Here is a 14,557-nt window from a genome sequence, read left to right on the forward strand (position 1 = left end):
AAACCTTGAAGTGCCTGTCCTTCAACCAGATGACCAAGAGGCGTCATCGCAGTTCACAGGGCCATTGAGGCTTGTGGCCTGGTGGGAGTCTTGATGGCTGCGTCTGTCTCCTGTGCCTGTGGCCCCACACTCCACACCTTAAGTGGAGATGTTATGGATTGAGTGTGAAACCTTGAGTGTGGCTCAGCCACAGAGATGTGATCCAAATGGGAAATTATTATTTATTTACTTTTGCAAACCTTGAGGCAGTGCCTTTCCCCCTGCAACAGGCATGCTAGAAACACACAGGCAGAAAAGTGAATGAGATACCTCAGGCGGCAACAGAGTATGCAGTATGATTGTTTCTGGCGCGTACGTCCTGCAGATGGACCCCACGCGCTCCCGTTCCTTGGAGCACTCCGTCTCGTCGTCATTCTGCAAGATGTCGCTGCTGTCGCTGTTGTTTGTTTCATAGTCGGAGGTGGCTTGTGCTGGGTCCTCTGAAAATGCAAGCCCAGCTGCCTGTTAGTTGCTGTCAGGGATCAAGCTGGTAACGGAAACAGCTCCTCTGAGCTGCCAAAAGCTGCTGCCTACGCTCCTGTGTGGCTCGCTCTGCCAATCTGCAAATTTGCTCAGGGCAGACAGAGAGACAGACAGGGGCCCCTTTTGTACCATGCATTTAGAGCTGCATCGAGCCACTTTAAACAGCTGTGGCTTCCCCCAGAGAATTCTGGGAAGCGTAGTTTGTTAAGGGTGCAGAGAATTGTTAGGAGATCTCTATTTCCCTCACACAGCTACAATTCCCAGAGTGCCCTAGGAAAAGGGAATTTTTTTTTTTAAAGGTACAGTGGTACCTTGGGTTACATCCGCTTCAGGTTACACACTCCGCTAACCCAAAAATAGTGCTTCAGGTTAATAACTTTGCTTCAGGATAAGAACAGAAATCGGGCTCCGGTGGCGCGGCGGCAGCAGCAGGAGGCCCCATTAGCTAAAGTGGTGCTTCAGGTTAAGAACAGTTTCAGGTTAAGAATGGACCTCCGGAACAAATTAAGTACTTAATCAGAGGTACCACTGTACACAAAAAACTCTGGGAATTGTAGTTTTGGGATAAGATCCCAGGAGAAGTTACAGCAATTTAAAATTACTATCTACATATATGAATGAGTCCCACTCTAATTTGTTTTACTAAAATTTGCTGATATATATATACAGTCATACCTCGGGTTACAGGTTGCGTTTTTTGGGGTTAGGGACCGCTGAAACCTGGAAGTACCGGAACGCGTTACTTCCGGGTTTTGGTGGCCGCACATGCGCAGAAGCGCTAAATTGTGCTTTGCGAACGTGCATCCCGCACGGATCACGTTCGCAACCCGAGCATCCACTGTATATATTTGTGTGTGTGTGTGTGTGTGTATACACACAAAACACACATATGCTGTGTGTGTGGCGAGCCTTTGGCTCGAGTGGCGGTTAGGCATTGGTAAAACCTGGTCTGGGGGAGGGGAGGTGTGGCCATCACTTGCCCCTCCATTTTAAGGGTATTGCGTTAAAGGGATCCAGGGATGTGGGTCCTGTCCGAAGCCCGGGTATGGGCTAGGGCCATGCCATGACCCCACTGGGGACCCTGGGGGAGCTCTAGGTGATGTACATCAACAGGGCTCCCCCTACTGGTAGTTGATCCTTATGAGACTACCCGCATGGCGAGCAGGAGTCAGATATAGTTGGTTCAATTCCAGTGCCTAAGCCACTCACATTCTGTAACCAATACAGTTGTGGCCTAAATTTGCCCATTAACTTAATATATTCTGTCCAGGTGTTATTATTCAACATAAGGGGTCTTGAAACGCAAGTGGCAAATGCTTGGATAAAAACAAACAGCAGTGGCAATAAATTGTCAATTTTAGTGATTCTTCTTCCCTCTTAACTTCAGACACAACTTGCCCACCTGCTCTGTTCAGGGTGTGTGTTCCACCTTCCCGTCTGCTCAGAGATCCTTCGGCGGGGTCTGTTGGGTTATACGGTCTGCCGCAGCTAGAGCACAGGTCAAAGGACAGACATAGAGGGGTGAAAATACGTAGCAGTTGCCTGCTTTCCACAGCTTGCAAAGGACTGTGCCCTGTATGCGGAGAGCTGGGTGCGTGAAATAGGAATGGAACAGGAATCCGTTTTAAGCGTATTCATACAAGGAAACCAGTCTGTTGATGTTCACCTGCATTAAACTCTTGCACTGAGCACCCATTTATGTCTGAGCTGCTTGTGCATTTTTTTTAAAGCCCAAATAATTATGTGCAAAAATATGTATAACACATATAAGGTCCCATGCAGAACTATATTTCTATAGCATAACTATAAATGTTAATGCATAGTTATTTTAATACCGTTACATAAATTGTTGTAGGTTATCTTTTTCTGCACTGGTTCCTTTAGGAAACCTGGATCATATATGTGCATAATGTTATACAGTGGAACCTCGGTTTTCAAACTTAATCCATTCCAGAAGACCGTTTGGCTTCCGAAAAGTTTGAAAACTTAGGATCAATGGGCTGGTTGCAAAGTCAATGGGAAAAAATGAATAACAAGGCTTAGAAGCTGATTGGCTTCCGAAAATTGTTTGAAAACCAGAAACGTTCCAGAATAACACAATGGAGAGAGACCGGAGTACGCAGTGACAAACGAGCCTGCTGGAACGCCACACAACTTTCGCGGGTAGAAGTTTAAAAAAGTGCAATTTTTAAAAAGCAAAAACTCAAACCTGGACACGATTAGGAGTGTTACATAATAGCATTAAGCAAACACAACCTATTGCCACTGAGCTTTTAAGCAAGACCAAAACAGCCTGTTTCTTGGAACCCTTTGTTTTCTTTTTCGGATGTTGCCATGGATCTAGTTCCAAGAAGTCAAAATATAGGACGCAACAGAAAGGCAAGTCTGCCTAGCGACGGTCAAAGGGACTTGATATTGTCTGAGGGACCTGATGCGGCTGGGGTGAGCCGGAACAACACGTAGAGTCTTAGATCAACTCTTCAAATACTTTAGGGGGCAAGTGGAAGATAAGGGACAATCCAGGAACCCCAGGACCTTGCACATGCAACCTGAGCCACGGTCCCCTTCGGTACGGTGGAAACGGGCAAATTTATCACAGCCGCGGTTCTCCCACCCCATCGAAACACACACATATTGGGTTATGGATAATAAGATTGCGTTGTGCAGAACAGAGCCTTGAGGACGAGGGTGGGGAGAGGGAAACGAAAGACGGTTCCAACAAGTGTCAGAGAAGCATCTTACCTGCTGCAAATGACAGGCGTGGCCACGACAGGCTCCGAAAGGTTAGGGGCGCTCTGGGTACAACCCAAGACCCTATGGGGCTTCAGCGTTTGCTTAGTGGCAGTGACCGTCGACTCGGGAAATTGTTCGCTGGAGGTCTTGCTGATGGGGCTGCTGGCTGGAGTGCCATGGATAGGCGAATGGCTTGGGGAGGTAAGAGGCGAAATATTTGGTGGGATACCTATTAGGAGGAAGAATGACAAAAAAATAAAGGGGTATGCATTTAAAGCATTTATATTCCATCTTTCCTCCAAGGAGCTCAAGCAAGGTTGGTGCTCCTCCTCCCCGTTTTATCCTCACAGCAACTCTGAGGTATAAAAGGTAAAAGGTAAAGGAACCCTGGACGGTTAAGTCCAGTCAAAGGTGACTATGGGGTTGTGGCACTCATCTCGCTTTCAGGCCGAGGTAGCCGGCGTTTGTCCACAGACAGCTTTCCGGGTCAAGTGGCCAACATGACTAAACCGCTTCTGGCACAACGGGACACCGTGACAGAAACCAGAGCTCATGCAAACACCGTTTACCTTCCCGCTGCAGCAGTACCTATTTATCTACTTGCACTGGTGTGCTTTCGAACTGCTAGGTTGGCAGAAGCTGGGACAGAGGAACAGGAGCTCACCCCATCCATCACACAGATTTGAACTGCCGACCTTCTGATCAGCAAGCCCAAGAGGCTCAGTGGTTTAAACCACAGGGCCACCCGCTCCCTAAAAGGTAAAGGACCTTTTGTGAGGTAGGTAAGGCTGAGAGACTGTGACTGGCCCTAGGTCACCCCGTGATCTTCATGACTGAGCAGAGATTTGAACCCTGGTCTCTCCCAGGTCCCAAACCAAAGCTTCTCTGACAGAGATTTCATTGGAAGTTCTTACAATGCACAAGATGGTAGCCAGGACAGGGAAGAAGTTCCAATCACAGCTTTAAATACTCCATATGCTAGTAGGATCAGCTCAAAATGGGAATTGCATTAGCTAGCAAATAGGCCCAAATAGGACTAATTTAGCCAGCTAGCCCTGGTGATCGTCTAATGTTTATTGGATGGATTTCCCCCTAAATTGATTTTAGAACTTGGAATTTATTGTTATCCATGCTTTTATACTGTATTTTATGCTGCTTTTTGTTGTATCACAATTAAGTGTTTTAAATTTGTTGCTAGCCACCCTGACCCAGGTTTTCTGAACCGGGAAGGGCGGGGTATAAATAAAAATTTATTATTTATTATTAGCATGCTTAGGGACCCAACACACACATTCATGGAGCAGGAGGGAGACAGAGTCAGCGGCAGTTTCAAGGTGCTGCCAAATTTTCACATAGCACAGGGCGCCGCTGAAATCAGAGCCCAAAATCCGCCACTGACAAAGTGAACTACATGTGGTTGTCTTGGGCTTCTTTGGAAAAGGGTGAGATCTAAACGTAACAAACTAGACAAAGTGCGCAAAACATTTTTAAAACTTGTCGTGAATCTTCAGGGGGAGCTCCCCTCTCAAATTTGAGAAGCAGGGGGCAGGTAGGAGGTGTTTAAACCTTCCCTGCAGGGCATTTTTCAGATCAAAATCACTCTCGCATTGGCTGCATTTCCAAAAGGTATTGCTGGTTTTTTAAACACACAAATGCACTGGAGAGAAAGGTTTTCCCCCCTGCTCTTCCCTCCCTTCTTCCCAGCCTGCTGCTGCTCTGATGAAATCTAGAGGCTTCCTTTGTCTTAAATTTAAAACAAAAATGCAGAGAGATGCTTGTCTGCTGCATTGCTCATGAGATCCAAAAGAATGGAAGGTCTCTGCCAAGCCCCTCTTGCAGTTCATGCTGGGGACCACAGGAAGCCAGACCATTGGGTTCATCTGGCTCAGAATTGACTACACTGACTGGCAGCATCTTCCCAGGGTTTCAGACAGGGGGCATTCCCAGCCCTACTCTGGAGATGTCAGAGATAGAACCTGGAACCTTCTGCATGGAAAGCAGATGCTACAGTCCTTAACGTAGGATGGGAAAGAGCTCTTTGCCACTCAGCTTGCAGGGGAGTAAGTCAGCAATCACAGCTAATACTTCTGGTCTTCCACCTATGGCTCAATTCAAAGCGCAGTCTGTGCTACAGGTGCAAATTTAGCGCAGCTAGGTAAGAAACATAACCTCGGCTATTCCCCACTGATTTTAAACACAGCACACTTAAGAGACCACCCCTGTTGTGACCCATAACCTCACAAAGCATCTATATGCCCAAGAGCCAACCAACCTTGCCGACTTGGCCGCTTGGAATTCAGATGGTTTGCAGCGGACATTGCATAGGAGGCGGAGAACGACCTGCTTTTGGTGAGGTTCATCAGGAGGGAATTGTTCCACGCATCGGAGCTGTGAAAAGAGAGCAGAGATCAACCGAGGGGTTATAATCAGCTGTTTCTGCTTGGACCAGAAGTGTTAGGAGAGAGTGGGGCTCGCCATCTCCAGGAACACAGGAAGAGCCCTGCCTAGCCCATCAGCATCCTGCTTCTCACAATGGCCAACCCAGTGAGACATTTCACCACCACAATTCTATTGCACCCATTATAAGTGCAGGCCAAGACGTTTGACTTGGGAGTCTATCATTGCTATCCCATGGCCATATAATTCATGATGTTGTTTTGTGAAAGACCAGTGCTATCTCTGACCAAGGTAAGCTACTTTTCAGAGGGGTGGGGTGTGGAGTGGCAGGGGAAATTCCACAGTTGCTACCCCAAATGATTGCATACATTCTCCATAATGTTCAAAGGAGGAAGACTAGATGAACAGATGTACCTATGGATACCAAATGCAGCTGGCTAATGCCCCTTGTCTGACAATGAATGTCCAATTTAAAACACTGAGAAATACACTCTTGGCTCCAACCTATCCCTGATATTATGCCTCTGTGCCTGGTGTTCTTGCACCTCTGCTGCTGTCATAGATATTAACTCCTGCAAATTTTGGATCATGCACTTACTTCTGGCCCAGCTGGACTGGCAATCCGTTGCTCTTCTCCAGCTCTCCCACTCCTCCTCCATCTATCTGATATCGCCTCCCAATTGTGGAATGGGTCAAGGCAATGGCTGGGACTCAATGTTTTAAAAGCGTGAGAGCACTACTTAGATGTATGCGTGGGAGTAAAGATTTTTAGAGGTGATTGGTTAACCTTTTTTTTTGGAGAAAAGGATTTCCATTCCCAATCTGAGAATAGCATCTGTTCCTCTTCATTATATGCCGAAAAAGCATAATTAATCCCTCAACTACAGGCTAAAGATATCCTTTTCAATCAGATCTGACACTTATAAAGCAACATTTGATGGATGAATCAATTTAAAGTGTGATAACTGAATGCTCATTTAATTGGTTAAGATTTTTCAATTTTATGAAATTGTCCATGAGAGATTATCCAATGGTTTTTACCACCCTTTTTATTTCCATGTTTCACTTTCTTAGATATACAGTGGGGTTATTTACTCTCTGGTGTCCTCAGTCATTTGAATAATTCCCCCCTTTACTGATTATCTGGGAGACAAGGCCGGGGACGGAAAAAGGAATTGCAGCAGCACTTGAGGGCTTGACTCAACTTTTCACCTTTCCTGGAGCAACATCTGAGCTAGTTAGTTTCTGTCCAAGGTCCTGCAGAATATGCTTTTAGTTAGGTTCTGCCCTGTTGATAATCTCCTTCAAGTCCAATTGGGAATCTCTGTGGGACCTTGGCACAATCCCAGAGCAGGAGATCTACGAGAACGGTGGTCTTAGTCTTTGTGAGTACACTATCAAAAGACAAGTCATAATCCAATCCAAAACATCTACTGTTTCCAGGAAGGGGTCAACACTCTTAAGGTTCTCAGATGCTACAGAGAATCACAGGACTTTTTGTCATAGAACCACCCCCCCCACACAATTATTTCCTCACCCGGATGATGAAGTATCATGAAGTTTGATGCTAGCACTGCGGTCTCTTCTCACTGGAGCTGGCTCCAAAGTGGGCAAACCAGTTGCAGATGTGGTTGTTGTCCAAGTGGACGACACTCGTCGCAAAAGACCTGGGGGCAGACTTTTCCGGAAGCGCTAAGGATAAGACAGGAAGACTTTTCAACTGGGTAGTATTTTGTTCAAGATCGCCAGAAGTTACTGGCAGTAAGTATGCAAAGAAAACATTGTGAATGGGGTAGGGAGGAGAGGGAAAGAATTATTTTTAAATGAGTAGCCTGTTAGCTTCTTCTTGTAGCTTGTATAATTACAAGATTACTGTATAAACTTAGAAGGGGGTTGAGTAGCTGTGACTATTACAAAGGGACCCTGCACGTCTGAATTTCCCATTACACTACTGATAGTCAACAGCACTCGGGGTGGCCTTGGGCTTGCTTGTGAGCCCTTGTGGAGTAGTGATGTGAGTGTTGGACTTATATTAGTGAAACCTGGGTTCAAATTCTGACTCAGCCGCAAATAACAAGGTGATTGGGTGACTTTAAGCCAGCCCTTGTCTTTCAGCCTAATATATCTCACAGGGTTGTCGTGAGTATAAAAGGTGAGGGGACTGTGCATGCCGCACCCTGAAGCAACTATTTCACACAGAATGCATTTTCTTACAGTCACAGAATTAACACCCGAGGAAAAGAAGAACCAACATTTCCCACAACCTGAAAGAGGGACGCTCACCTTGGGAATAGTCAGCTTTTCTCCCTTCTCTGAGCATTCCTCTGAGTCAGAACAGGTGTAGTTCTCATTGAAAGATGCCAAAGGGTTGATCCTCGGTTTGTGGATGGCTTGGAAGGTTAGCTGTGTGTTGAGCAGGTTGCTCACCGCCCGAAGGGAGGTGCAGACGTTTGGTGGTAAGGAAGGATCTGCCAGGAGGTCTGTAATGAGTCCGTGTGCCTCTCCCATGACTGCAATGTCAACTGTAATACTGGTGCCCGAAGACTGGAAGTAGAGAAAGAGTGAAGCTTCAGCAAAAAAGAAAGTCAGGAAATGGCTAAATCAGAACCCAAACCAAGGTGATCTCTGCTCTGCAATGTTTTCCCTCATTTATGCCATATTCAACACTGTGCTGGAGATTTAAAATTTGTTACGTACTGTCAGGGAACTGCCATCGGAGCCAGAGGGAGAGGGAGGGCTCCAGAGGGGTTCCGGAGAGCGTCCCGGGAGGGAGAGAAGCAGCACATCTTCTGGGGAAGGAAATCAGCATAACACCAGTGGAGAAGGGGGGCAGATGGGGGAATCGGCGAGGTGGCTCCAAGACTCTTTGCCGGGAACCAGTGGGGAGAGCTCGGGTCCTCCGATGCCCACACCCTCCCTGCGCAGAAGGCTTCCGCGCAGGGAGGCTAGGCGGAGACTAAGCGTCAAAGAGCTTCTTTGCTGGAAGAAGTTCAAGAAACGCCCACTAACGGACCCTGCCAGTGATTGAGACAGTCACGGGCGCGTGGCTGTCCAGACAGAAAGGGTTCACTCAGGCAACCAGCCAAGGGTGGCGTTGGTTTACACACAAGCAACCCCTAGAACCCCTAGAACACGTACAATGCCCTGAAATCCATTTTTGGGAAAGGATGTGCTGCATACATTCTTAAAATAAATACTGCATATCTCGCCGCTCTCATATACCACTGAAAGAGGAAATGTATACCTTGCCAATACAATTCACAGGATTTACAGAAGCATTGTGTGTGTGTGTTTTGCAGATGAACAAAGATGACAAACACTTCTTTTCCTGGTGCAGACTTACCAAATGTTTAGTAACTGAAGAGAGTGTACCAACAAATAGACGATAGCCCTCCTTATTGCTTTCATACATGCAGATACTCAGCACAAGAGTCCATTCTCCTGGTGCTATGTTTACCTGTATGTTTTGCGAAATGTGCAACTTGACTCCTGCCCATCAAAGAGTAAGGTTCCCCCATCCTTGCCATCAGCCACCATTGATATGGATTGGGCATGGGAAGCTCTTTGGATGATGAGCAGGACACAAGTTGTGCAGTCAGCTGAATGCTACAGGTGAGGTAGGGATGGATGGAGCAAATTTAATGTCCCCCATGCATGTACACACACTGCTCTACTTTATCCTGATCGTCCCCTTGGTGTGTTCTCCAGGGTCAAGACACATCTGACGTGACATCTAGCTTGGTCCTTTGTACAGGGGCAGCTTCATATCCTTGTGTGAGTTACGCTGCAGGTTGTGTGGATCTGGCAGTGCGAATGCAGTCATATATTGTTGCTTGCCCCAGATTTGCCAGTACAGTGGTACCTCTGGTTACGTACTTAATTCGTTCCGGAGGTCCGTTCTTAACCTGAAACTGTTCTTAATTTGAAGACCACTTTAGCTAATGGGGCCTCCCGCTGTTACTGTGCTGCTGCCGCTGCACAATTTCTGTTCTCATCCTAAAGCAAAGTTCTTAACCCGAAGTAATATTTCTGGGTTAGTGGAGTCTGTAACCTGAAGCGTATGTAACCCGAGGTACCACTGTATAATCCAAGAGTCGATTAGAGTGTGGAGCTGATAACACCAAGGTTGCAGGTTCAATCCCTGCACGGGACAGCCACATATTTGCAGGGGGTTGGACTAAATGATCCTCAAGGTCCCCCTTTCAACTCTACTTTTCTATGCATGTCCAAAGGATGCTACCGTAGAGCTGCAGGAGGAAGCTGTTTTCCTTCAGCCCACCTTGGCAGAACCCACAGCAGCTTTAGCCAAAATTGGTCGATTCATTTGATTGGAGGGCTTGCAACCTTTTCCCAACATGAAACAGGTTCACCAAGCAGACAAGGAGACCCTAGTCATTCTACATGTCCTATCAATCAAGCTCTCTGGCAAGCCACAGGCTGCATGCATGAACACAAGCGGGTGCACACACAAACAGATGCACAGAGAAAAGAAACAATGAAAAGGGTTAAGATAGACTGCAGGTTATTGGCATGCAGGGTGCAAACCGAGGAACAGGCAGGCAGCTGTGCCTGGCTTGTCTTTGCCCTTTATAAAATAACAGCCCGACCATAAATCATGATTCGATATAGTTTCCAAGTCACATCATGAACTCTCTGGCCAAGTGTCTTAAAACAAAATTAAAAGTAAACACAGCTCCTTTCTCTCCTCCCCCTGCTTCCCGACTCTTTTAATTTCCAAAAAGCCTTGAGCAGCACATGCCGGCAGCTTCGGTGGAAATAACAGGTTATTTTAGAATTTGCAGACAAGTCTCCCTAGGGATTTCTATCCCCAAGATTAAGCAGGGATGAAAAACATGCTCCATATACTTGTTTGACACGTTTCTCAGAAGGATGGAGGCTCTTCTGCAAAAGGCAAAGAAAGGCTGTTGACTTTGGAGACCTTATAAGGATGATCTGTAGCTTTGCCCAAGGAAGAGTTTGCGTGCCATCTCTGTAACTCATGTCAAGCTGACCCAGCTGTACCGTTTGGAAACTATTTCGGTGTTTGTTTACTTTTTAAAAATTGGTATAGTATTTACCTCATAAGAACCTCTTAGCAGTGCACGATCTTCTCCTTCAGGTTTGGAGTCCGGGACTCCATTACCTGACAAAAGAGGAATGTGACCCCTAGTCCCTGACACTTAACCAGGGTCAAGGCAACAAACCACAGAGAGCGCTAACCAGGGTTAACAGTCGTGTCCGCATCAGGATTCTGTGATCCGAACCTTGGTTCTTTGAAATTCTGTGTTCCAAAGATCGGGAAAAGTGTTGCTAATAACACGCCTTACTGTTGGAACAAATTTCCCCACCTCCACTTCCTAGGGACGTGACGATGGGATGGGACTTACTTCTCAGAGAGAACATTTCCTCCAACTGATCTGTAAAGGTAAAGGGACCCCTGACCATTAGGTCCAGTTGTGACCGACTCTGGGGTTGCGACGCTCATCTCGCTTTATTGGCCGAGGGAGCCAGTGTACAGCTTCCAGGTCATGTGGCCAGCATGACTAAGCCACTTCTGGCGAACCAGAGTAGTGCACAGAAAAGCTGTTTACCTTCCCGCCAGAGCAGTACCTATTTATCTACTTGCACTTTGACGTGCTTTCGAACTGCTAGGTTGGCAGGAGCAGGGACCGAGCAACAGGAGCTCACCCCGTCACGGGGATTCGAACTACCGACCTTCTGACTGGCAAGTCCTAGGCTCTGTGGTTTAACCTACAGTGCCACCCGCATCCCTAACTGATCTGTAAAGGTACCAAATTTTGGTTTCAACTGACATTTCACTTAAAATGAATATCTAAGGTAAAGGTAAAGGATCCTTGACAGTTAAGTCCAGTTGCAAACAACTCTGGGGTTGGGGCGCTCATCTCGCTTTACTGGCCGAGGGAGCTGATGTTTGTCCGCAGCCAGTATTTCCGGGTCATGTGGCCACCATGACTAAGCCGCTTCTGGTGATACCAGAGCAGTGCAAAAAACCCGCTGTTTACCTTCCTGCCGGAGCAGTACCTATTTATCTACTTGCACTTTGGCGTGCTTTTTAACTGCTAGGTTGGTAGGAGCTGTGACCAAGCAACGGGAGCTCAACCGCCGCGGGGATTCAAACCGCCGACCTTCCGATCAGCAAGCCCAAGGCTCAGTGTTTTACACCACAGCACCACCCACCTTTGCTAATAAAAGGACTATGCAATGATTTACTTTCCCTCTATCTACAAAGGAACCTTTGTGTTACGCTTAAAGATGGAGTTAGGCCACTGGTCCATTGATCCATCTCGCTTATTGTCTACATTGATGGACAGGGGTCTCTCCCTGCCCTACTTGTAGATGCCAAGGAATGAACCAAGGACCTTCTACATGTGAAGCAGATGCTACATCATTTCCTTATTTTTTTGCTTTCCAAGAGATCTGATATCTACACAGAACCTAACACAGCCTCATCTGAATGTCTTCTGCCTCCTCTCGCCCTCCATCTTAACAGGGTAAGCCTAACATAATTTAGCTTGAAGTAAGCCCCATTGAATTCAACATGGTGTACTTCTGGGAAGACTCTGTACAACATGATTGCACACTAAGACTCTTACAATGCAGAGAATAGCCCCCCAATTTTATTTTTATTTTGCGTTGCTTATCATCTAGTCAGATGAATAGTTCTGAAGAAACTCAAAAGCTTGCAAATGATTTTCTTTTCTTTCTTTCTTTTCTTTTTACATCTTGGTTGGCCAAATAAAGATTTGGCCTTAATGTGGATTTTGGGATAATTTGGACTCCACATTGGATTTTTATGTTCTGGTTATTTTTGGACAACAGCAACAAATCATAACGTTTCCAGTCTGACGATCTCAAGCCTTGTCCCATTTTGAGATGAGACGAAGAGATTGTCAAGGGTTAGGAATTTCCTGTGTAGTCGGAAATGCAGTTGCCATTCAACCTCCCTTAATATTCGGCATCAGAGAGGGAAGGGAGGGGGCAGTGCATAAGATAAAAGAATCAGTCACACACACACACACACACACACACTTTCTGTTTCTTTCTGTTTCGCCTCAAGCTGCAAAATGAGATGTGCTACCCCTGCGTGGGACCTTCTGCTGAGCTAGGACCAGCCCCTTATGAAAGACGGAGAACGAAATAAATGAAGTTTTCCTTCCTTCCCTACCTAACCATAATGTTTAATTCCAACTTCAGGCTTAAAAAATGTCTTAGGTTTTGCAGAGGGCCCCAGCCAACTTAACCCAAGCGGCACTATTTACAAGCGGCAATATTAATAGGGGCACTAAAGAAACACGATTATAATCACTTTTCGTTATTTATTGAAGAGAGAGAATTCTCAAGAGTCTCATTTTCTCTCCCCCAGGAATGTCTTCAGGTGTCTAAGATGGCCTGGCATCGCTGAATAAGACAAGCAAAATAATAATAATAATAATAATAATAATAATAATAATAATAATAATAATAATAATACTAAATATCCCAAAACAAATGCAAGCTTTGAAATCGGATAAACAAGCCCTTTGTTTTGCATGAAGAATAAGAAAAAGAAGAGTGTTGGGAGGCTTTTCTCTGCAGAGAAACAAAAGCAAGAATGAATGACTTTATTTAGTAAAGGTTTGAGAAAACTTTGTCTCATCTCTCTCACAGAGTAAATGTTAAAATGCCCAAATTGGCTAATGAAGCTGCTAAGTGATGGCTGGTGTTTTTGACACATGGCTTAGAAGGATAATTAAGAACAATGGGTCAATGGAAAAGGCAGAATAAATGCCTTTGCAATGCCTTTCACAATGGGAACCACCAGATGGAGCACTTGAACACAATATCACAAGTGCCAGTAAAACCTCTCTTTCATTGCTAAGTTGTTTGCTGCACAGAAAGTGGGGGGAGATATTTTTAAAAGTTTTTTTTAAAATAATAATAATTAAAAACTCATTTCCAGTTCACTCTTTCTGAAAATTAACCATCAGTTACTTGAGAGTGAGAGCACAGGTTTGTAAATCTGTTAGTCTTTTAAGATTCACATCTGATGCCCTTTGAAAATGTGCTGCGGAAGGAGGGATTCCTGGATTGTCTTTTTGTTTTTATGACTCTTTCGTGGGGCTGAAATGGTGCAAAAACGTGGTTACAAAGCACGGATCCACATGGATCCTCAGGATTTTTGCATTGGGTCACCCCAAATTCACCATGAGATCACATAGCATGTCCATGGCTACAGCCTGCACTAAAAAAATCACGCACCCACTGTTGCCTGGGGCTGCAATGGTGCAAAAACGTGGTTACAAAGCACGGATCCACATGGATCCTCAGGATTTTTGCATTGGGTCACCCCAAATTCACCATGAGATCACATAGCATGTCCATGGCTACAGCCTGCACAAAAAACACACACGCATCCACTGTTTCGTGGGGCCGCAATGGTGCAAAAACGTGGCTACAAAGCACGGATCCACATGGATCCTCAGGACTTTTGCATTGGGCTACCCCAAACTCACCGTCAAATCACATGTCTGTGGCCACAGCATGAACCACATAAAATCATACATCCACTGTTTCGTTCAGAATATTTTTTTTCTTGTTTTCCTCTAAAAACTAGGTGCGCCTTATGGTCAGGTGTGTCTTATGGAGTGAAAAATACGGTATGTATTTTGTTTAGTTATTTAATATTGTGATTTTATGTTGTGAACCACCCTGAGATCTATAGGTATAGGGTGATTTCATTATTATTAAAACAATATATTTTAATAATAATAATAATTTTAAAATAATATTTTTTATCATTAATAAAATTTGTTGTGTTGTTGTTGTTATTGATGGGAGAGACAGGAGCTATGATTGAACACTAGGGAAACTGAAACAGGACGAAATAAGACTGTTCATAATTCCA

At 45.4% G+C, this 14,557-nt stretch overlaps 1 protein-coding gene across 2 annotated transcripts in view; it reads right to left on the reverse strand.

Annotated features, from left to right (window-relative positions):
- Positions 1 to 14,557, reverse strand: part of PDE3A (phosphodiesterase 3A) — a 274,981-nt gene that overhangs the window by 31,829 nt on the left and 228,595 nt on the right. For both annotated transcript variants that reach the window (XM_083461042.1, XM_083461041.1), the window contains 6 exons: positions 7,936 to 8,196; positions 7,190 to 7,344; positions 5,528 to 5,643; positions 3,265 to 3,484; positions 1,925 to 2,010; positions 310 to 479 (listed from right to left, as the gene is read on the reverse strand). In XM_083461042.1, the coding sequence (XP_083317168.1) occupies positions 310 to 479; positions 1,925 to 2,010; positions 3,265 to 3,484; positions 5,528 to 5,643; positions 7,190 to 7,344; positions 7,936 to 8,196 (1,008 nt within the window). The remainder of the gene's footprint in view (positions 1 to 309; positions 480 to 1,924; positions 2,011 to 3,264; positions 3,485 to 5,527; positions 5,644 to 7,189; positions 7,345 to 7,935; positions 8,197 to 14,557) is intronic.

This window comes from Podarcis liolepis, assembly GCF_965112155.1.
Source record: "Podarcis liolepis genome assembly, chromosome: 10".
NCBI classification, from domain to species: Eukaryota; Metazoa; Chordata; class Lepidosauria; order Squamata; family Lacertidae; genus Podarcis; species Podarcis liolepis.